General features: G+C 33.8%; 2 protein-coding genes across 2 annotated transcripts in view; one reads left to right on the top strand and one right to left on the bottom strand.

Moving 5' to 3' along the window:
- Positions 1-1,749: 1,749 nt before the first annotated feature.
- On the top strand, positions 1,750-9,437 carry LOAG_17672 (HAT family dimerization domain-containing protein; the record flags this gene model as incomplete). Its single annotated transcript, XM_020450335.1, has 18 exons — positions 1,750-1,815; positions 1,921-2,181; positions 2,372-2,423; positions 2,670-2,853; positions 2,937-3,045; positions 3,261-3,547; positions 3,720-3,901; positions 4,273-4,529; positions 4,878-5,021; positions 5,201-5,467; positions 5,613-5,723; positions 5,887-6,037; positions 6,110-6,248; positions 6,464-6,596; positions 7,496-7,687; positions 8,142-8,426; positions 8,774-8,845; positions 9,075-9,437. The coding sequence occupies 18 exons, from the start codon at positions 1,750-1,752 to the stop codon at positions 9,435-9,437; spliced, it is 3,255 nt and encodes a 1,084-aa protein (XP_020306006.1).
- Positions 9,438-16,134: 6,697 nt separating this feature from the next.
- LOAG_17671 (phospholipid-translocating P-type ATPase) overlaps positions 16,135-24,531 on the bottom strand; it is a 10,028-nt gene continuing 1,631 nt past the window's right edge. The window contains exons 4-21 of the mRNA XM_020450334.1: positions 24,065-24,188; positions 23,780-23,919; positions 23,312-23,439; positions 22,982-23,059; positions 22,365-22,514; positions 21,784-21,975; positions 21,441-21,560; positions 21,125-21,208; positions 20,765-20,953; positions 20,144-20,380; positions 19,468-19,656; positions 19,171-19,311; positions 18,851-19,093; positions 18,490-18,630; positions 18,090-18,212; positions 17,796-17,926; positions 17,446-17,541; positions 16,135-16,348 (exon numbers count right to left, since the gene is read on the bottom strand). Of these exons, the coding sequence (XP_020306005.1) occupies positions 16,162-16,348; positions 17,446-17,541; positions 17,796-17,926; positions 18,090-18,212; positions 18,490-18,630; positions 18,851-19,093; positions 19,171-19,311; positions 19,468-19,656; positions 20,144-20,380; positions 20,765-20,953; positions 21,125-21,208; positions 21,441-21,560; positions 21,784-21,975; positions 22,365-22,514; positions 22,982-23,059; positions 23,312-23,439; positions 23,780-23,919; positions 24,065-24,188 (2,693 nt within the window). The 3' untranslated portion in view covers positions 16,135-16,161. The remainder of the gene's footprint in view (positions 16,349-17,445; positions 17,542-17,795; positions 17,927-18,089; positions 18,213-18,489; positions 18,631-18,850; positions 19,094-19,170; positions 19,312-19,467; positions 19,657-20,143; positions 20,381-20,764; positions 20,954-21,124; positions 21,209-21,440; positions 21,561-21,783; positions 21,976-22,364; positions 22,515-22,981; positions 23,060-23,311; positions 23,440-23,779; positions 23,920-24,064; positions 24,189-24,531) is intronic.

Raw genomic sequence — 24,531 nt, 5'->3', positions numbered from 1 at the left:
ATGAGAATAAATGCGGGAAATGAATGTCCTCTGAACATATTGGCTCCAGTGATTTTTCCGCTTCTTCCTTCAATTCATAACATGTCAACAGTTGTAAAATGAAATATTTACGATCTTGGGATAGTTTTGCTTCTTTTCATTCCAATTGTTTACGACGACGACATGTTTATTGCTTTTTATTAGGCGTAAATGTAATGTATAATGATGGAACATTTAGTAATTGAATGAATCAGTGTTACGTGTGATTCAAACTCTATTATAATCTGTGTAGGAGATTACTGATGGGGGATGTTGACAAATGAAAGGAATGAGAATGCGGAAGAGAGTTCCGAGCAGTTGTCTTGCCAGTTTGAGTTTAATAGTAATCCAGAAGAGAAGAGCAGTTAGTTCCTCCTGGAAAGCTTTGTTCGGCCTGAACGCGATGTTTATATTATAAGAGACGAATAAGGGGAGAAGGAATTGAAAGAAAATTTTGAATATCTATTTTCCGTCCTAGCCCATTTAAACCGTTTAAGCCTGAAGCCATCTGTGCTCCTTTCTTCTTCCTTTGCTTTTGTTTGGAATAAGTTATTTCGGATTTATAGTTTACTAAAAGGGAGAAACACGAAGTTCTTACAAATTATATAAATTCCACTACGCATTTATACTTTACGATAAGTACGGGAGAATAATTTTCAGATCTGACAGTTAAAGTACACTTGTTTTGGTAGGTCAATCGTAAACAGCCACAAAGGTTTATTTTTTTATAAGAAGAAGATATTCATAGCACTTTCTGATGAATCATTTATGAATTATATGCTACTATGAGTATCCCCTATCCCGGGTAAATTCTTCTGAAAATTCTTCTTACTATTCAGATCGAAGGAAGTGAGAGTTTAGGGCAGCGCTACCTGTAATAATCTCTTCTACTGTTGTTTTGTAAATTATTACTGCTCGTTCGAAGAGATAGAAAGGAAAATGTACATCGATTTCATATAGTTAGTTTTTGGAGTGATTGTTCTATTTGATCCGCGGGAATTTCAAAGGAAAGATTTAGAAGTTTTCTCCAGAACTAAATTTTTTATACATCCAATTTGATGGAATGCATACGGATATTAAATGGTAAACTAAATTAAAACGGGAAATTAATTCGGATCAGCGAGACACAAATGAAGTTCAGGTAGTAGAGATAAGTCAGAAAAAGAGGATCATCACTTAATTATAGGTCCCCTTTAATCTAGGTTGGTTATCACTTTTTTTTTTTAAACTCACTTTCTTGCCCAAGATGAGAAGTTTTGGACATTAGCTTTTTTGATACGGTAGAGTAGTACAAGCCCCAAAACTACTCGCAAAATGCTCTAAATCATTGCCTTAACTCCGTTTTATTAATAAATATGTAAATTTTTTCCAAAAGATATAGGAAAACGAGGCGGCTTTTATGTATGAAAGATTCCATTTTCAGAGTTTTCAGTCAAATATTACGGCGGGTGCGGAAAAAGAGGGGCGCTCATTTCGTGAGACATTACATGACTTTGCGCACTCTATTTCATCTCCAATATTCATGTGATTTTATTATGCGATGTTTACATGACGTTTCAATTTCAAAATCATTTCATTGTGTTGTTAGATAGAAAGCGATCCTACTGAGCGCAATTTTCGACCCTCTTGGAAGCGTTATTTTAGCGATCCACTTTTGCGTGAGAACTTGTTGACCTTGCAGGATAATACAAATAATTCACAGAAAATTCAAGAAACTATTAGAAGTGAGCGATGAGCATCGTCGTTCAAGGAGAAGCTCCTGAGCCTAAAAAATTTCGGTCATCTCTACCTACTCAGGTACACATCTTTTATTTTGAAATTCCACTACGATACCAGTAGTGGTAGTTTGGAACTGCCCGACTGTGTGATATTCACATTAGCATCTCGAAAGTTAACTTGCAGGTGATTGTGGAAAAACCAACCTTTACATACCAGAGTGGAGGTAGCCCTTTGGATGATGCAGCAAATGGAGGCCAATCTCCTGCGGGTCCGTCTTCAGCCCGTTCGTCCAGTTCTACGTCCTGCATAAAAGAGGAACGGGAACGAGATGATTTGTGCGGAAATGCTAATAGCAACAATTTGCTGTATCCAAGAAATGGCCAAAGTCTTGTAGATGCATTTTCCACCGCAATGATCTTTCAGGCTACCAATGCATACATGAAAGTAAGATGTTCCCTTATTTCTATCAAAAATTGGAAGTTCAATGTCAGGTAGGGATTTCTGTTATCTGCGCAAAGGATTACTCTGTTCGTAGCAGTTAGAGCTTCCATGAGTAAAAATTCCATTCACAGTTAGCTTTCTGATAAAGATTGTTGGTTTCTTGTTAGCTAACTGAATGTCTTTTTTATTGCAGCAAATGCAACCTACGAATCAAAAAGGCCGCGGTAAATCAGCTACTCCAAGTGGTGAATATTTTTATGAAAAGCTTTTTGAATTTGACGTAATTCCATCTTATGTAGCTCAAAATTAATGTGTATGGAGTTGCGCACAAAATAATTTTTTATGTCAATATTTTAGGCTCTAAGAGTCTTTCTCAAAAATTTTAAATTAAATTACTTAAAGTCTAATTCTCAATAATCCAGTTAATGTATTTTTCTAATCCTTCAGTTTTGTAATCTGAAAGACGCTGATGTAGAAAAATAGTTTTCTAGTACCACCAGGACCACCAATTCCGGGTGCCATAGCAGCAGCGTCATCGCCAGCTGCAGCACTGTTCAGTGAAGATGACTGGTCCTGGCATCGTAATCCAGCTGCAGCTATTCGAAGTGGTGGAACCAATAAGCAGACTCCGGTTTGGAAATTCTTCGTTTATAATAAAGCTGAAAACCTGAGCAGGTGGGCTTTTGCAATTTTCTAATCACTCCTTCCTGTAATAACTGTATTTGTGATTAGTCAGTTAAATCGGATAATTTTTACAGATGTATCGTGGGTAATTGTACGTATGTATTGAAAGGACCACATACTAGTACACTTGCTTGCCATCTTAAGAAACACCCTCCTCAGTATGTGGAATATCAAAAGCTAAAGGTTAGTCTAACTATTCTGTGTTAAGGAATCTTCCTCTTATCTGTCATCTGTAAGTTTATAACAGTCTACGAACGAACTGTACTCTGAGACTTCTGAAAGATTCTTATAATAGAACTATAAAATGAGCTCAAGTCAGATCAATCGGAAGTAGATTTACGAGGGATATAGTACCATCCGGTAACTTTGCAGTCTTAAAAATAATTCGATAGTTTCAGGCTATCTACTCACGTGACCGTCTAAATAATATTAGCAGTAATTCTTCTCAGATGTCAGTTTCTCCCGCTCCTGCATCTTCTGGATCCGGTGGCGTTGCACAACTGAATACTTGCAGTAGCCGCATGAAAACAGCTGGAAATAGCTGCAACAGTGGTAGCAATAATATTTTGAGAAGTCATGGTCACGATAGTTGTTCGTCAGGAAATGTACTCAGTTCTGTTAGACAACATGTACCCGTCTCTACTGTTGTTGCAACTTCCGGAAAGCAGTCCACTCATAGTGTTAGGTTCGTATTTCTTTCATCAATCTTGAAAAACCCGTTCTCAACAGAATTAAATATTTTTTCAAATTATGGCTCATTACAGTTGTCTGTAGTGAATATTTCAAATCGCTAGTGACAATGATGAATGTAATAAGTCATGGTGAATTGTAATATGCAAGTTAATATTCCTTTTAAGCAACATATTGGATGTTCTAAATGCAAGGGCGAGTGTGGCAGCTTTAGCTAGTGGAAATGGTCATTTGTTACAAAATCCGATTGCTGCCATTTTCAACAATCCCGAACAAGACAATGGTAACAGCACTGGTGGCATTAACAATACACAAAATGCAACTGGAAATTCATCGCCAATCAAAAGCAGTTAGTTTGATCATCGTTTAAAATTTATTGCTTCCGAAGTTATGGTGAAAATAATTATTTCTTTATATTATATTGTTCCTTTAAAAAACCGTTTTATTAGATAACTTTGAATCGGAAAATAAGTCACAGTTACATAAGTTTTAAAAGATCGAAAGAAATGTTGTTTCTTCCACAAAATTTATGGAAAAGTATTTTAAACTATTTTGAAACTTCAGATTGATTTCTATAGCATAAAAGAAGTTCAGTGAGCTCCTCAAGTACTTGAAGATGGAGTTTTTTATTATTCAAGAAATCTGGTTATGCTAATTTCAGAAACACATACAAATGTAGAAAAAATGCAAATTGATTCAGGATATCTCCCTACCCTTCAGATAGTTCGTTGGCGGATGTTTTGACTGCAAATATACTAATGGCAGCGAGCAGTAGTGCGACAGGCAGTGCAATAGCAATGGGTCGAAAATGGAATCGTGATGATCGAAAGCAGAAGGAGATGGAAGTTAAATTGGCACTAATGCTTTCTGCTAGTCAACTACCATTAAACATCATCGAAAATTCATTTTTTCGTGAATTCATGGAATATATGCAACCGCGTTTCTCGATGCCGCATGACATTAACTATGTAGAGGAAGTCAGTGATTTATACTAAGTATCTTGCGAAGTATGTTTCGGACGGTACAATCAGGGAACTTTAGTTCCAAATGTCGGCAATTTGACATCATTACCTCTAACAAGTGCTAACGCATAAATTTTTCTTAGAAATTTTTGTTTAAAAATTTTTTTCTTAGAAATTTTTTCGTTACTCCTTCTCTCCGAAACCACACTGGTACAACTAACGCTCCCAACAATTGTCTAACTTCTCCAATATGTATTTTCTCTATAAAACATCATGCAAAGCGACTCTACTACTAATGTTGTTCAGGTGCAACAATTTTCCCATGTTAATTAAGTAAAAAGTGTTGAACAGGAGTAATTTCAGATAATCAATGCAGAGTATTCACGAATGATTATCAATTTAAAAAACCAACTAACCACTGCAAAAAAAATTGCTGTCATGATCGATGTATTGAAATTAAATACATCAGCGTCCTCTGCTGCACTTCCTACAAGTGCTGATGACAAGGTATCCGTTGATTTTTTTCTTTTTTTTTAATTTGGAGGCTCTTAGATTTTATTTTTTGAAATTTAGAAACTAGAAAATTTCCAAAAGAAATCCAAAACCCTTACTTTTCCTTGAGTTATTCAGTGCTACAATATTAAGTGTATTCACAGTAAGGGAAAAAATGAATAAATCTATTTGAGGAAGAATCGAAAGACTTAGAGTCAAAAGACTCGACATCCGTTAATTCGGACAGTGGTTTCGAAGTATCCGATGAGAATCAATCTGGCACGGAATCGCCAAAATCATCTGCCATGCGAACGGAGGAAATGCGACCATTAGTTCGACTTTGTATATCCGTTGCCTTTTACAGTCCATTAGCACAACGAGTAGAAGTTGCATTGCTCGGTGTTCGGCCGCTTGCTGATCAATCAAACGTCATAGATGCTGTCAAATCTACAGTTGAACAGGTTATTGAAGTTAATAATTATTTCGGTGTCATTCTTCATTTCAGCATCCTGTTCTAGGTTCCACTGAATGAGTATAATAATAAATTATTTCGAGTGATATCTATGTGGTGAGCGAATTTTGATTAAAATATTGTCAAATCTTCAGATTCTCTCAGACTTTGATGTCACAACTGATAAAGTATCGCGCTATCTCTGCAATGATGTGTGCGAACTAATTGGAATTAATGTTTCTGCAGAAGATATCTTTCCTCGAATGGTACCTTGATTTTTTCTTCCACCCAATTGAAAATCTACCCATGGTCTTTAATCAATAAAAGAGGAATCGCTTCCGAATTATTTGCTTTCAGCTTTCTGTTTGCCTGTATTCCCAATTTTTTTTATAAGTGAAGATTGTAATTAGCAATTTACTAAATTCAAAGCTGGAACCGTACAATCAGAAGTTGACGCAGTCTCTGTTGAACGTAATAGATGCAAATGAAGAAATTGAAGAACTGAAGAAAAGCTTCTACAGCATGATTTTGAATTTCGTTACAAGACCAAATGCTATGCAGTTGCTACAACAAGCTGTTGGTAAATTTTAATTTGCAAAATTCTTACTGTTTTCTTCGTAAAGTTCAGCATGAACAAGGTAAGTACATTCAGGACACCCGGTATCAATACCCATTGCCGATTCATTTCTTGTTCTTATTGATGCTATTCTCGAACTCAAAAATGCATTCCTGTGTGTTTGTACTCAAATATCTTTCGATTACCCAGTCGGAACAATCAATGAATCTCAATGGTAATTATTTATTTCTGATATTTTCAAGTTTCATCTTCAGTTAATATAGATGACATACCAAGCTTAAGTAGATGAGAAGAGGAATGCAACAAATTGATTAACCAGCCATTAACATTAAAGCAGTAAGCTAAGGTATCCTCATTGGAAGTACTTTTGAGGAAAAATAACAATCATACTTAAAATTTTCACTTCATCCTAATAAGCTGTATGTTAAGGCAAGTTCTGGAAAATGTATCGAGACTGTTGCGGCTCTTTCACACTCATATGAAAGTTGTACAGGATGGTGTTTATGCAACAATTGACGGTGTTGTTCCATCACTGATGCAGTTGCAAGTTTCTCTCGAGAAAGTGTGTAGCTATTTATTGCTTAATAAAAAATCTATTAGATGAAGAAGAGATTAAAAATAGAAACAGTCGAAGAGTTTGTACTTGTAGAGCAAATTGCAATTCTCACTTCTATAATTAGTTTGCTCTGCTAAAAGTTACGGAGAAATATATATCAATGATGGATTATCCTAATAAACAAATATTCTCCTAGTGGTCATCAATAAGATCTTACACTTACGTAATCACAGTTCGAAATCAATTACCACATTGGAATTATATGCTCAAAAAGAAACAGGAACTTCGCCCTATATCAAATATTAAAAATATAAAGTATTTCGTTCCACAAACTACTCTAACAAAGAACGCACTTAAATAAAAGTAAATGTCGATGTTGAAAATATTATTCCGATTCTGTATATTTGTTTTCGAATCATTCCTCGAGTTCGTTCCTTCGCTGCTACTCAGGTTTTCTGATGATGCTTAGTGAAGCCCTTCTACATTTACTCATTCGATGTAAATTTTAATATGACGAAGATAATTAGGACGAAAAAATAAAAATTCAGCCAACAGCAGAGTCTTATTTCAATAATTTTTCTGCACACTTTTTTTATTTCCTTTTCTCACAGAAACTATTCCCATCAATTCAACCTACTACGAGTGACAATAATCGATTATCGAAATCTTAATAATTTATCTCTTTGATATAGGATGCACGAGGATTGCTTAGCATAAATTAAGGGGTTGCCTTTTGAAATCAAAAACGTTCTTATAATGAGCTGTACAGCCAATAATACACTAAATTACATTAAATTTACATTAAAATAAAATTAATAGTGTGTCAACTTATAGACTAATCTGCAAAACAAAAGCATCTCTTGCTAGGTTGTGAGACTTATTATGAATTAAAACTTAAATTCCAGGATTTTACGGCTCTTGGGAATTTAGCAACCCAGTTGAAAACGGATTTACGAAAGCGTACGGCATCAATATTAGATATTACTGCCCCTGATTTTGATGGAACATTCATTCAAGCAACAGCGTTGAATCCACATTTAGCTTTATTGCTGGATGATGAACAGTTAGCATATGCCAAAAATGCTATCGAGCAAGAGGTTATTTGAAGTCATTGAAGAACCTTTATATCAACTTTCTTGAGTTTTACTGTAATGAAGAAAAATGAAGAGGGAGATGACTTTGGTACTACAGGAGAGTTATGATATTATCTTCGGCGAATATGAGAAAGAGTAAGTGGGAAATTAGAAAATTAGTGAAAAATTGCCTTCCAGCACATATATTCCTTTTCTTGGGAAGTCACTTAAATGCTCTACAGAGTTAGAAAGTATGGAAGACTCAGTAAATGTTATATTACGATAAACTGTAAAGTTTAAAGTTTAAGATTGTAAGACTTACATACTAAACTTAAACATGGATTTCAAAAATTTTCAAAATTTTCAAAAAAAGGATTTCAAAATGTCATATAACATTTAACTCCAGAATGTCAAGATTTAAATGCAGAATTACAAATCTTTAAATTTGGAGGCTGAAAGATTCCATTCTAATTTGTAGTTAAATGGACGTATGAGGCTGGCAGAGGAAATAGCGGCTCGTCGACCTGCACGGCTAAATGGTGGAGTTGATGCACTGCTTGCAACAGTAACAGACCGTGCAGCTGCTGCCTCTTCGTTGGCGACAACTTCAGGTACAAATAACAGCAGTTCAAGAAATGGCAACAAGAACATCAGTAATATTGGGAACAGTGATACATCACTTTCATGTCAAAATATTGCGACAAGTACTTCTCTTTATCCGGATCTTATCCATGCTGCAAATGAACGACGAAAAATAATGAAGGTATCGTTAAGGATTACAAAAATTGTTTAATATATTTGAATTGCTTTAACTTTATCTTTCCAAAATACTAATACTAAAATTACCTTTACATAATTCGAGTCATTGGAAGTGTCGGGTGATAATGGTTATAGTTAAGCCAACCAATAGCAAGAATTGCTTATAATTCGATTACATGGAAAATTTCTTTTAAAATTGAGAGTAATTTAGTCGTATTTTGATGAACTTGTTCAAGCTTCGCATCCCTCCTAAAATATGGAATGAGGTAATTTCGTAAATATTGCCTAATTTGATCGTTAGAAGTTACTAACTCCCATCTGAAGTTGGTTGTAAATTTGCTAAAATTCTAGGAAAGGCAACAAGCTGCTGCTAAAAATCGTTATGCCGAAGCAATAGTACAGTCGTATTTCGATGAACTTGCTGTGAGTTTTGTATTTTCCCCTAAAATATGGAGGCTCATTAACTTTAATTAAGCATAAAAACTGACATGTCTATGACTGTAAAATTTGCTTAGAATTTTAAACCCGAATAATTTGCCGTCAGAGGAAAATTTTCTCTAGAATCAGAGTTTATATATACATATATATTACGTTTATATATACATATATTTTTGAAATTCTTAATCACCAGTGTGTTCTGCTCGAATTTCAGGCTGGAACCAATCAGACATCACCATCACCACTTGCAATAGTAACGGGTGCTCTCCCAATGACATTAAACAGTCGAAATTTAGCACCACTGCAGTACTGGCAATTCAATACCGTTAAATACGGACTCTTAGCCGAAATAGCTACCGAACTACTCACAGTTCCTTCTTCTACTGTTTCACTGGAGCGGATTTTTGCAACCTCCTCACCGGATGCACCAAACGGGAGTAGTGCTGATCTGAATGGTGTTGGCACGCGTTGTGTCACCTTTGACCCCATCACATTGATCAAAACAATCGATGAACCTGCACGAATGGAGCGTGATGCAATGCTTCGCTTCAATCGAACATTAATACCCCGATTCTAAATAGTGTATCGAAAGCTGTTTGTTCATTTTTCGGGAGTTTTATTCCTCCGAATCAAAGTACATCTTTGGCTTCCAATTTAAAGGAACTGTCATAGTTGATAATGGTTTACTGCATTGATCCAGAACATTTCAGAATCCGAATTAATAGAAAGAATTTTACATATATATCAATGAGCTAGGGTCATGAGTAATTAAAACTAAATATTTTTATTTTTATAATTTTCGCAGTTATGCTTAGATTGATGCGACTGTTCTTTTCCAAACATTTTCAAGATTTTTCATAAAAGAATTGTCGTGAATCATTCAAAATGACTGAGGTACTTTCGTTGTTTTATGCGTAGTTTAGTTTTCTTCTTTATATTGCCTTTTTAAAATAGTAATTTGCGCTTCTGCTCTTTCACTTTTGCACGCAGAAAAACGAAAATCTTTTTTCTTTATTATCTTTTTTCTCTTTTTCCCTGAAATACTTTTGTGATAGGCTTGGTACCAAAATAATTTTATTTTCTTCGTCAACGCTAGTGATCTGTTTTATTATATTTCTGGTAGCATATTTTTTAATTTCGAAAACTTTAAGTTGAAACGTAGGTAAAGTAAAAGTCCGGAATTCCGTGGATTTGCGGAATGAAATAACTGAAGATTATCTTTGTTAGGCTTTTCATGGTAATGATCGGAGGTGTCTTTTGCTTTATTTTAGATTTTCTGTTCTTTCTTAGAATTTCTCTGCATCTATTTTTGAACATTTCCACAGGCAGTTGCTTAAAGTGGAATATATTTACTAAAATTTATTAGTATCTTATGGACAGAACCCATAAAGCGCTGCTTTGCTTGTAAATTATCATCACTTAAGATTTTGCAAGTTTTGAGACTTACCCAGTTAAGTCCTTCTTCGTTTTCCGAGGCTGTAGTTATAACATATGAGATCGTGCTTATTGGGATCCGCTCTTCCTACTACCTCAACAGAAACGCCATTGATTTGCGTAAAACCAGTACTAGTCTACTGTGAATCCAAGGTTCTTCGTTATGATAAGCTTATGCAGTAAATTATTCCTCCTGCTTACCCAGTTGGACTAGAGTAATCATATTATTTAATTAGCTTTAATAGCTTATTTTGCTTCTTCCAGAAACGATATCTATACAAGTACGACACTGTGTAAATTGATTTTTCTCATTCCCCATTGAGTTAATTTTATTTTTACTAATATTTTTGGTAATTTTTTTAATGATGTGATTTGTCTCTTTTTATTATAAAATAATTATAACTTTACGAACATGTCCATTTTAGTCTTTATTAAACAAATTTTTTTTAGTTTAAATGGTCAATTTTTGATTTCGTTCTCGGAATGTTTCAAAATATCTCTTATCATATTTTTTAGCCTCCAAAAAAAAATCGTTCCTTGAAATTAGCTGGATGATTTTTTAAAAATTAACGACGTAAAAAAGGGAAACTTGTGTTAAACTTCGGTTTCAAAATCAATAATCGATTTATGTGAGATCTATGACGGCACTGCAAAAAATGACGGCTTTTGTGCCTAAGCAGTTTGTTCAGTTGAAATTGCATTTGTCGTTTCAAATACTGCAGTGTTTCCGTAAATGTAGCATATCTTGCCTTTATCAAACAATATATGTTCAAATTATTTTTTGTTTTTCTGCTATTTCAAGATTCTCAATATTTTTATTTGGAAAGTTCCAGTAAAGATTTCAAGCATTATTTTTTCGTTCCGTTTCTAATCATCAGCAATGCGAACTGTTAAACTTCGTGATACGCATGGTGTTTTGTGAAATGAATCATCGATAATTTCAACAATTATTGTTATGGTTGTTATTGTTGTTTTTATTGTTACCATGACTTATATTACTATTATTGCCAGTGAGAGGGAAATCATATCACACAGCTAGCCTTATTTAACTTTTCAAAGGAAAAATTGTTTTGATTTTAACTAGTTAATTACAGTTGTCTCGCAGTATTTCGGATGCTATTGAATTAATCTGTTGGATCAGATTCATGTTTTCGCTGAAACCCTTAGACTGGCATAAGCTTTGAAGGAATATAGTGATTACATCAGATCTTTCTAACTGTTCTTTTCCGTGTTTTTTCTTTCCAGCAAATTATTTCTTCACCTCAGTAGCTCTTAGAACGCAGATAATGTTAAATGATAGATTAATTGATTCTTTTGATTTATTGGTGAATAGTAAATCCTTGTTATCTGCTGTACAGTATTTTCATAATATATGTGGAAAATAATTGGCAATTCAGATGCGTTTTAGCTACCTTTTAAGGTTCAAAATAGACCTTGTAACTCTATTTTATGCAACCATTTGAAAGTAATCGTTGCTTTTCGGAAATTTTGTTTGATTTATTTATATATGTGTACATATAGTGATGAAAAGGAATTTCGATCATTGCTTCTGAGTTCTTTTGATTAATTTTTGAGATAAATATCATTTGTTTGGAGACCTGCATTGATAAGCAGAAACACACACGTAAACAGCTCAGGAAGAGAGGTTAATATTATACAGCAAAGAAATTAGACAGATGATTTCTGTGAAAATCAACTTCAGGATCGCTTATCAATAGTAGTGCTCAGAGAGTCTTCAGAAAAATGGACACAAATTTGAGTCGATTCATTAATATCGTTGGTCGCAAAACTAATGATATGTTCTGACGAAATCCTACAAATAAATTGTAGAACCCGAAAGAAGCAATGACCCGAATTGCCGTGGGGCTTATTCGGTGCCAAGTGTAAATCCCATATATTCGGTGTTAAACGGTTATTGTGGGAAATAGAATCTTCGATTATTTAATATTAATAAGTGGTACTGCGACATTTTTGAGATTCGTATGACTTTTTCGAAATGTTCAGAACACTGGTCGCCAAATTTCTCTCAGAAAGAATTTATAATTGCAAGTCTAATTCATAGCTAAATGAGAATCTGGAATTCAAATGATGGAATGAGACAGGCTTAGTATGTTTTTGCAACATAAAAGAAGAAAGTTATCTAATATTTAAATCGGTATTGAGGACAAATATGATACAATCTAAATTGATATCACAACTATATCCTTCTAACTAAACACAGCTCTTCGCTGAGAATAAAACATTTCGTTGCATCATAGACGTTTGAAAATCAGATGGCCATATCGTTCACTATTATTATTGCATGGAAATGACATGGAAAGGTTTGCAATTAATGTCGATAACGGAGCTGAAATGTACTCCCTATTCGTTAACCACTATGAAGAGAAATTTTCTTAGTTGTCATAATCACAACTGTCAGAATCGCGGAGAAGGAAGCAGGGGATGGAGCTGGGACTGCTTATTTACCTTTGTTATCCTTCCAGTTTAGAACTAAACAGCGATACTTGAAAACTCTAGCCAGAAAGATCTGGTGGGTCGTACGATTGTTAATGGCAATACTTTGTTCTTCTACACGTACTGTTTGGTCTCATTTTGTGTAATTATTTTTCTCGTTTTCGTTTCCTTCACTTTAATCACTTCAAGCCTTGAAAGTAAAGCCCTTAGAACAAAATTTTTTGTTATTCCCAAATGTTTATTACTCCTTTTCCGGATGTTTGCCACGGAATATGTGTCTGTCAGACACTTTATATTCTGATATTGTGCACCACTTTAAACTTGTGGTACTTTGCAGTCTATAAATGTTAGAAATTATTACCTTTGCAATGCGCACCTATTTCTTATATCTTTATCTTTTTATATTTTCCAATATTTTAAACCACATACAAGAAGTAGTAATAAAATCGTGCTATCTATAACCAAAAAAAAGAAAAAAAAGACTAACTAGAAATGTCCATCTTCTGTTCTACTCAGGTGTTATCAAGTTGATTTGCATTTGCTTTCAAACTTATTTTCTACCATGTCGAACTAACTGAAGATTTCAACGACAATAACCAGTCCTGCAGAGAGCTGTAGAGAATTCTTTTGCCGATCGAACTTAGAATATCTGACACGAATCCGTGTTTCTTTTCGAAAGTTCCCGAAGAAAGTATTGTAATGATTACATATGAATGAGATTAAAAAGAAAAAACACTGAAAGACGTGCTTGTAAAAACGAGAAGTGTGAGAAAACTACAGTTGTAGACAAACACAAGTGATAGAGTGAGAAATCGGATATATAAAAAATCAGTCCGGTCTAATTAATTTTTCAACCTTCCTTTTTTTCAACCCATAAAGATGTATCGAATGGAAAATTGAAAAACAGTTCATCCAAGCTGTAAAAAAAGATGCAGAACTTGTGGCGAATAAACCCGAAGTTCCGAGAGAAAGAGGAATACAAACATTCAAAGGTAACTGCGTTGTGATATACTAATCTGTATTTACCAAGTTGGATCTTGATTGAGACCAGTAAATCATCCAAATTCTTTTCTGTACACGTAACGTACTACCACGGTGTATAGTATTTCTGCTTAATGTTTTCAATGTGTGCTAACAGAAACACCAATCTATGCAATCATTGAACCAAATTTGTGAAAAGTATATACATATATCCTTCACATAGCAGAATAACATTTTTCGTTTTTTGCTTTTTGTTACGGTCTCTTGATTTTATCTTGTGGCGATGTTTTGGAGCTTACCTTTTGCGTTAATTTGCGATTATATGACATTAATTTTATATAGTCGCAAATCTTTTATTCTAATTATATAAGCTTGAAATGGAAATAAAGAGAAATTTGTAGCTCTGTGTTACTTCCAAGAAATATTTTCAGGAATTTGCGCAAGATACTTCCAAGAATACAAGAATAGAACAAAATACAATAGAACAAAGTAAAATACAAGAAAGCAACAATTAACAAACATGAAAAATGAGTTTATTAATCTAAGAATACAAAAAACGTAAGCTTTGTATCCATCGAATCGTACCTTTAGCCACTTCAAGTATTAACTCCTTCTTTTTGCTGAGAAAACATGTAATCATTAGCAGGAAATTATTTTAATTAGTTTATATTTGAGTTGCAATAGGTTGTTATACATATACACTGCACTTCTTCCAATTCCCACTGAACATTTTTTATTGCCGTTAAATTAGAAAAATTACTCTCGGTCATTTGTCCAAAAAGCTGTTCCACTTCACCTCTTATCCATCGCTATCTTACTGAATTTGTAAGGAAACTTTAGGTTTAAAGGCGTACGTTCTGAGGGAGTGACTGGATCTAGTTGTTCTTCGGAGATAACATCCTGATAGGACCAATTGCCCATTCCATTATATCCCAGAAGCTGGAAATTCCCGGCGGACGATCTCCTGAACATAAGACAATTTTACATTCTACAGAGAAATTTGATAGGAAAAATTAGGAAAAAGCTGTGTAAATTAGTGGTTAGGAAAAGTTTTAGCACTAAAAAAGTGAAGACTTAAACTTATCAAAAGCTCATTCTAAGGTATTGTTGGGGAAGGCCTGAAGAGTATTCAAGAGAATAATGTGACAAAATACAATAACCACTTTTCAAATCTAAACATTTTTTGCGGGGGCAAGTTCATTAAAATAAAGGATCAACCACCATATACCGGAACACTATATTTCTTTGATGTTTTCTTACCTTCAGTTTGGGAAATATAAATATGAGGTGGTTCAGAGAATCAAAACCCAGTCTCCGTTTTTGATTAATCTTATCAAAAGTGAGTGCACTTTGCCTAAGATGATGTCAAGTCTCAGTACAAAGGTACAAAAAATTTTTATAAAATGACAGATTCCGATTACAACAGTATTCACCGTAAAAAACTAATCAAAAGAAAGCGCGAGGAGAATACAAGTATTCAGACTTTAATTTTTAAAATGGTCTTAGTTCATGTTTCAGCAGAAGCGAAAAAACTGAACAGACTGACATAATAAACGAAGTGAATCAAAGAAAAGATAATAACAACTTTGACCTCGAGTTCCAAATCTGGAATTGCTCAATGGCAACTGACTAGCAAACTAAAAATTTTAATTAATGAAAACGTGAGAGTATTCTGCGAAAAACTCATGTACTGCAGTTTTATTTCTCGAATTGACGTTAGGAATTCTTGGCAACAAATGAAAAACCACCCAATCGACAGCTCCAGGAGTTCTGCTACATTGTCACAGATAAAAACTTCGTAATCACTTCGGTTTTTCTTCCTTAAGGTTGGGTTGAGGTCATTGTAAACATGTGAAATCTCCAAAGCTATGACTGTCGTTAGCTATCGCTTAAAAGCACCCAAATAACGGAAGAGTTTAAAATGTAACAAGACCTGTACGATCGCAGGACTGCCCTTGAACTAATATAATAAATTGTAAGAGTTACAATTATGTCCACCACAGATGTTTCTTGCCCATGATTCCAAACTGGAACTTAGTATCCAATTCAGTCTTAATAAAATAAAAATCATGCATAAGTTCAAAAGTGAAGCTAGGTTTCTTGACGCATCACTGAAAGTAATACAATAGTCCACTATAAATAGCAGAAAAACAAGTTTAATAATTTCCTTAATTCTTTGAAAACTTGTGGCCATAGCATTCTTGTCACCGAAAAGGATAGAAAGTAATAACGTTATCAGTTATCATACTCTACAAAATAGCTATTGGAAAACTATTGAGAAGGGAAATTGAAATTGGAAACTATTGAAAAGGGCAAAACTCCTGAAGCTATCAAAACTTTAAATTTAAGGTAAAGACCAATTAAAGAATAACTGAAGGTAAAAACAAGAGTTCACTATAACATAACTGATACGGTAGTGAACCATATGAAATTCAGATGGGAATGTGAACAGTGGATGTCGGTGGTCGCTCCCTCACTGAATTCCAGACCGATTCCAGCTCGACTCGTTGATGTTCGCCAATTAGTCTCAAAGCAGAACTATCACTGATGCTATCACATATCGTTTCACTGATGGTACCATTAGATTCTGCTCGCTCAACTTGTTCAGTACGCCGTAAACTACAAAGACTCGATACAAATAAACAACTTATGAAAAGAAACCGTAAAATTTAGAATTGAACGCAATTATGTGCTTAATTAAGCAGTTTATTCACATTTTTATCTGATAATATTTCTTGCTGACTTACAATTCAGAAGAAAAGCGTGATTCTTCTTTAAACAAAAGAAAACAAGTGAAGAGATCATTTTTGACAAGAACATTAGAAAATTTTAATGAACAAGAGCCTTACACAATTATACCTCACATTCCCACTTGGATCTTTTTATAGAAAATTTATAGAATCCTCTCACATCATTTTACACAAAAGGTGCTTCAGTATCCACACTTCTCACATTTCTGACACCATTACAATCATTGCGATTTATGAAACTAATTTCGCCTTATAGGAAAAATGTAGTTTTCGGAACCACTGTGTATCCGTATTTTAATTCTTGTTCAAGTCGTGTTTAGTGTCATTATATACAAGGCGCGTTGTGTTAGAAATGTGCCATTGCTATCGGCTGCGACGGCGAGATTCCGAATTTGAAAATTGATATCCCACATTGGAAATATGCTACAGTAAGCAGAAAGTGCCAATTTTATATTCAAGTTGATTGGCTCAGATGCGAGAAATGTGGCTTCAAAATCTTAGAGCGGCATGTATATAAAAAACAAAAACCTAGAAATTGAATAGAATGGTTAAGCTAGAGAGTTCAACAGATTTTAAAACACCTCTTCAGATGAGTTAAGCGCTGACCAGGTATCTTAATTAAACAAGATGAACAGTTAAGGTTCATAAAAAAATATACGTGTGATATGAAGATGACTTGGAAAACTTGAGAAACTTAGCATCCAGCAAACATTTTAGCATTCCATTTCACTAAAGGATATATTGAATTACTGTGCAAACAAAGGGTAAACAAAATGAAAATGTTTTGGTGAGCAAAAATTAACTAACAAATTAGAAAAAGAGTTTACATACTTCTTATAAATATGGTACATTTCAACTAATATATTGGTTTCCAAACGTTTTTATGATTTTGGTAAAGAAACAACAGCATTGTCTACAGAATTAGCGAGAGAAGGTTTAAAATGTCACCGAAAGAAAAAGAATTACCAATGTAATTCGCAATAAATGTCACGACTCTGCTTTCTGGAATGTTCATGGAAGTATGCTATTTCTTTAGGAGTTGGCGCAAAAGTCATCCGGATCCTGAAACCTTCACTTTCTGAAAGTCCTTTTACCAATTCGCTTCATATGGAGATGCGGAAAACAAGTATATTTCAAAAAATTGTTTAAGTCAGGTAATTTTTTCCATAAAACTTGTCATCATAAGAGACTAACCAGAATGATTTCTGCATAATTCTCACCCGCACATATTGTTTTTCTAAATTACCCTGATCGATTTACAAAAATTAATCAGAATTCAAAAATTAAGACCAGATCACTAAGAAATTTAGACCTACGTTTTGATGATGAAATCAGTAAATAAAGTTGTTATAGGTATAAAAATAAATGCCAGCCAGAAAGATGATGAGCTCAGCATTATGAATACCATACCAGACATATGCTCACCAATCGGCAAAATTGGCCAAATCTATAACTTATTTACTTTTTCAAGAAATCTATGCAATGCATAAAGATTTATAATCTCCAAAAGTTACAGCTTATGCTTCCATGGAAAAAACAATAGCTTACCAAATAAGAGAACAAATAAGTTACGATTCAATAAAGAACTGTAAAATAACGTTAACTTTTACCATGGAATAAAGCGGAAGGAAAATAAACCATAATAAAATGGAGCCAAAACAAGAAAACAGTATAACTATTGTCCAAGAATCACATTCTAACAAAGCTTTAAGGCAAACTGTTGTTACCACGAACTAAAAAACAACAAGAAAATAAAAGATTTTAACGAGCTTGAGTTTGAGTTTTTTTTCTCTTTAAGCAAGATGCAGTGAAATAAGTAGGCAAAAATAAAAGCAGTTCATATTATATTTGCCAAATGTGGCTATAAAAAAGAAACCGCATCACGTGCCTTTTCTTTTTAACTGACAAAATTCCATTAGCTATTTAAAATCCTTTCATTTTTCATTTCCCCTTTCATTCTCTAGATTAATGTTATAATTCAATTGAAAGAATAAACAAAGTGAGACGAACCGTATAGCATGAATTGCCGAGCATCAACCAGCCTCCAACCCTGCCATTATCCCATACAACAGGATCACACAGAAATGCGAAAGATAAAAGGTAAAGAAGTAACGAATGCCAAACTGCTAGACCGATCCATATTGCAAATTGCTAGAATGAATGCAGCATGTTATATAGTTAAATTGAAAACAAAATCAACAAGAAAAGAGACTTGTAAATCAAATTATAAATCTTCAGCCACGTATTTGCTGGTTAAATCATTTTTGCAAATGTGACAACTAGTATCATTTTCACGATACATGTTTTCCATGTTTTCCAACATGTCTGATATAAATCGATAAAACAAGTTTTTTGTTTGAGCATAACTCACACTAATGGTGAATGTTCGTTTCTGAAAACTCTCATACAAGCCAGGATAGGAAAGCATCATTTGGTCGGAAAGAGGTCTGTCAAATAATCCAATCATTACAGGCGGTAAAGCAGTAAATACAACATTGAAAAGGGCAATAGTCCAGCGTTCAAATATTGTTTGACCAGAAAAAGCAGAGTGGATCGCAAACCATAATTCGATTAAATACAAACATATATTCTTATAGAAGCTATATAATATCACCTGAAACTACGAAATCTGGAACGAGACGACTTCAAACGTTTTTTAAAACATGAGATCAAAAAAATAAATGAAATAACCTTTACGCCTCGCTCGTAGTTCCAAACACCATGAACTAGTAAAAGTCTGCGTAAAAAATGAAATTGTGCGATACAGTAATCACTGGCAGATGCTGCTTGTAAACCTTCTTCACCCATTATTCCCACACCAACATTAGCAGCCTGAACTTTTGAGAAATACTAATAGAAAATCTAGGAGATATTCCTTGGAAATATCATACTTTACCCTGCGTCCAAAATTTATTTGCACCATTCTTACTACTTTGTTTACTTCATTTATCTCTGAAAAGAGTCAATACTGATAAAAATAAGAAATACTTGTATCATAGCAACATCATTGGCACCGTCACCAATTGCTAAAACCACGTCGTCAGTGGTTTCGCGGACCATCTCGACAACTTCTGCTTTTTGCATTGGGGTCATTCGGCAACAAATCACAGTGGGACAAATCACTGCTAAGTTACCAAATATTTTCCTACATTCTGGTCCAACTACGTATTTTAACGTCTGAAATTTCGAAATCCACTTTTTTGAACTTTTTTACACCAGATATATTCCATTTCTCTTTTAAACGTATGCTAATTGTATAATACGAAGCAATTTTAGATTTTTTTAGAAAGAGTGAAAGAAGTGTGGATGTTCGTAGCTTCTTATTCTTCTGCACTTATTACCATTTATTTAGAAATGGCAAAAAAGTGATTTAAAATTTAGTCCTCCCACTTTATTAAGCTGGCTTCATATCCCTTTTCAAATAAAATCGATGAAACATAAACAAAAGGAATAAAAAGAAAACTCAGATAAGGCTAAGAAAACTCAATTTTCTTGTCTTAGAGCTGCTCTTCATCAATACTTCTAAATGAAACAAAGTGAATAACGATAGCTGTAGCGACGGCTGGATAATTACCAGTTGTATGGATATGGCTGACGTTAGTGAATGAAATGTATATGCAAGAAGGGTTTTGAACATATTGCAAAAATCGAAAACTAAACTTACAGAGCCATCGATAACTAAGGAGTATTTATCAGTGGATGACTGAACGCCACTATTGCAGTCACAAAGTTTTTTAAAAACTTCATCGTATGAACTGCCATCAATAAACCAACATTTCATATCTGAATGAACAAGACCCGCTGAACGAGCTATATTGATGGCTGTTTCACGCTTGTCTCCAGTTAACATCCAAACACGTATTTGTGCAGCAAGTAACGCCGTAATTGTTTCTGGTACATACTACAAACCGTTGATTAGTATTCTACATTTAAGATCTAATTCAGTACTTTAACCGGAAAAACGAAATTTGTTCGGTGTTCGCTCTTATCCAATGTTCAATTAGCCATGACTAATGAATTATGATATTTTCGTAGTTTATTTAAGGCTGTAGGGGATATTTGCACTTCGCTTCTTACAATACAAAGTACTGTAAATTAGAATATTCCATTACATTAGAAGACTATTGGTCTGATGCGACGGGATATTCAGATTTAGGTGTGGTATTGTTAATGAATTCATAACTCTATTGTAGTGATTTCGGTTGTTACTACAAAATAAGAATGTCGAAGCTTTTCTCAAATGCCTCAATGTCATAGCAATTTACAATTACTGTGCAAAAAAGACCTGTTGCAATTTATCTTCAATTGCAGATGCACCAACTAAGATGAGGTTTGTTTCAATCTTCTCAGCACATTCTGCCAATTTTTCTGCTCGTTTGTCCATCGAAATTAAAGCTTTTTCAAATTCCTGTGCCCATTCATTGTATTCTTCCAGCTTCAGTACACGCATTGCAAAACAGAGAGTTCGATAACCCTTTAATGTTACTTTTTTAAAGCCAACAAAACGTAATTTATTGATGAGAATAATTTAAACGTGAAAATTGCTTAAAGGCAATACGGGATAAAATGTCAGCGGAAAATGAAGCTTCGAGACAAGAAACACAAGAAACTTTAATAAAACTGATCTTTGGAAAGAATAACAGACCTTTGACGCATATTCCACAAGATGGGCAGAACATTCATCGATAACTGGTGAATTATGTTGTAATCTTTGGAAAATCATAGAATCCTGAAAAGATATCCACGCTCATTTGTCACTACCGGAATAGCCGAAGTCCAGACAGTGACCAAAAACGTAGACTAGTGCATAAATACAACAAAAATGACAATATAAGAATCTAAAAAAACTGAGCAAATGTGACGTACAACTTTCAGTGTGAATGACAATCAAGGAAAATTCACGAAAATGATATACAAAAGCCTGTGCGAATGAAAATAATGTAACATAAGTAATTTCTTACCGCTCCTTTGACATATAATTTCAAGACACCATCAGGACACTGCACAATAACACCCATTCGTTTCCTGTCACTGGTAAACTCTAATACATTTAAGACGGTGTAACTTTTGATTTCTCCCACCTGAAAGTACAAATTAATATGTAGTAAGGAAAATTAAGGAACTAAAAGATGGAATGAAAGTTAATTACACACTGTGCATTTACAAATTTTAATTTGGGAATTGCGCATAAATTTACAAAAAAGATGGTAATTATTGAACCACAGAGCAGAGGCAGTAATAATAATTCAAGTTAATGAAAATCAACAAAGACTGAACACTGAACATATCACAATTAAAAAGTACCTCTGAAACGAGAATACTCTGTGGCTTTCTAGTGTGAAACACGAATCCAAGAGCTGCAGCAGCACGAACAAGTGCACCTTCGTCCGGTGAAGAAGCTTGATACTGTAATTCACCACTCTTATCCTTTTCTGGAACAACCGTATGACAAATTGCCATCATTCGAAGGAACTCTTTGACAGGACTAGCTTTTTTCTAAACAGCAAGTATGTAGGTAAAAGTATAAGATTTCTGAAAACATAGTGGTTCCAAAGTTCTTTTTTTTATTGTCAGTGATATCAAACAATTAATAATGGAAGCATAAAACAATGCAATTCTTCATCTGCTTATCAAAGTAACAAAAAAAAAATATTCCAGAAACTTTCTAACTTTCTTTTTTACACATTTTATAGGTTTTTGTTTTAAGTATGCCATCTGATTAAGAGGCTATTAGTTGCTCTTTTTGCTGCTCATGCGAAATACTCTATCACTTTCGAACATATATATGATAAGGTTTCAACATAGTCCCTCAAACTATCTCGAAAGCTAGTAAATGTTGCAACCAAAATTGGTGGTAGAAAAAAGGTATGAACGCAAGAACTAACGTCAGAAGTCCTGATGAGTTCCAATAGGTTAGGATCTTGAAAATCATCTGTTTCATCGTTTCCAAAATTAATACCCGCAATTGAACATTTTTTAAATTTCATAATATTACGAGTAAGTGTTCCGGTTTTATCACTCATAATGAATTTTACCTTAAACAAAATGTAACTGTTACTGAGAATGAGGTGTTGGGAAAAATGGCAATAACAAAAGGCTTAATAAAACTTTAAATAAAGATGAATCCATCTTTGCCTTCAAATTACGAAATTTTGTGCAAGTCAAAAAAAAACTATCTGCATCTGAACACGTACTAAAAATGTTTTTCCCACATCTTTCTTACTTCCAGCTTGTAAACAATCCATTATTTTCTGTTTTGAAATTTCCATTAGAAGAATTAAATAGCCTATTTCTGTCATACTCAAAATGTTATAACTTTTACGCCTTATCGATGGCAGCTAATCAAAAAAGGAAGCATAAAGAATATTTCATGAAGTAGTGGAAGCATAAAAAATATTTCATAAAGTAGTTTTTTTGCAAACGTCGAACTAATAAATTTTGCAACTATTTTACACCAGTACCCAATCAATGAAAAAGGGTAGCGGGGAAAAAGAGCATTTACCTGCCCCAATTCTTCATTTAAATTAGATGTTCTCGCAACAGCACAACTATCTGTTCTTTCTTCGTACATAGCAATATCCTGAAAGTATATCACATCAAAACATGGTTTTACTTCTAGAATGCAAATCATTAATTTTCATTTCCAGTTCTTATTTCAGAGAGTGAAACATGAACTTAGCAAAGAGGGGATGAGGAAGATTCGAGTTCTTACGAATGAAATGTGAATTTTAAAAATTAAGCCTAAGTTATCAAAGAATCACGACAAACCACATACGATGTTTTGAATATGTAAATAAGATAAAATTAAATGAATGAGAGGGAGCTTACTCACATTATTTATATATACTGCCTGGAAAAATCGTATTAGTTCAAGGGTGACTTGCAGTGAGATCGGGATTAAGTTATTGTACAAAATGAAGAACGTCAACATATTCCAGAAGAAGTTGAAAGGCCCCTTTTCTGGAAACATTAAAGGACTAAAAGACTAAATTTTATGAATATAAAATAAAAAAGTGAAAAACAAGGAACGCTGCTTAAGATAAATGCAGGGGCATAAACTTCAGTGTCTTATCAAAGTACTCCTCCAGGTGATGATAAGGAAGCAGCGTGACTCTGTTTCTGAGGGATTCTGAACTCGACCTTTAATAATTATCTTTTTATATTAGATTACAGATGGTGATCTAGCTTTGTTATTTCGTTAATTATATTACAAATTATATCCGATATGTTGATAAAAAAGTCACTAGTATACTGGAATTATATTGCCTATCACATAGGTTTCGAGAAAAACTAAACACACCCTGAGGGCCGACGTAATAAGCATGTGTTAGCCGTTTATGATCAAAGAAGTATGCTCCCACAGCACTTATAAAAGCGAGGCCAATTAGGGCAAAGAACAAAAATAAAATACGCCGATTGGTGATAGCATCAATTTTGGCTCTGAAATATCAATGCATTGCAAAATTCATAGTATCCTACAATTCACACAGCAATATGCAGAACACTGATACTGAAAGTGATATAATGAAAATTGGAACAAAATTACTTATGTATAAAGCAAAATGATTCAAGGGAAAAAAATTACTGTTTCAACGGAGCTACTTTTGAATTCATTAATAATTTGGCATCATGTCCTGCATACAGTACTACACCACAGATCCACCGTGTATGTTTCAAACGAGCACCACGTAATAACAGTTGAGGAATACCTATAAAACTGTATTATACGAATCGTTGGGTTCCTTCGTAATTATTCAAGAACTATGCTGTACAAAATTTATTATGAATGGAAAAAATCAATGATTCATGTCTTTAACATAGGCAATATCATATAAAATACATGCCAGGCACAATGAGCACTGGTTTCTAAAATCAATTCATGAACGCACCCGTCAAAATCAGTCTTTCAGGATAAATCTTTCCAGTCATATATATATATATATATATACATATATATATATATATATATATATATATATATATATATATATATATATATATATATATATATATATATATATATATATATATATATATATATATATATATATA

This window comes from Loa loa (genome assembly GCF_000183805.2).
Source record: "Loa loa unplaced genomic scaffold supercont3.111, whole genome shotgun sequence".
In the NCBI taxonomy this organism is placed as follows: Eukaryota; Metazoa; Nematoda; class Chromadorea; order Rhabditida; family Onchocercidae; genus Loa; species Loa loa.
This window is presented reverse-complemented; position numbering and strand designations above follow the sequence as displayed.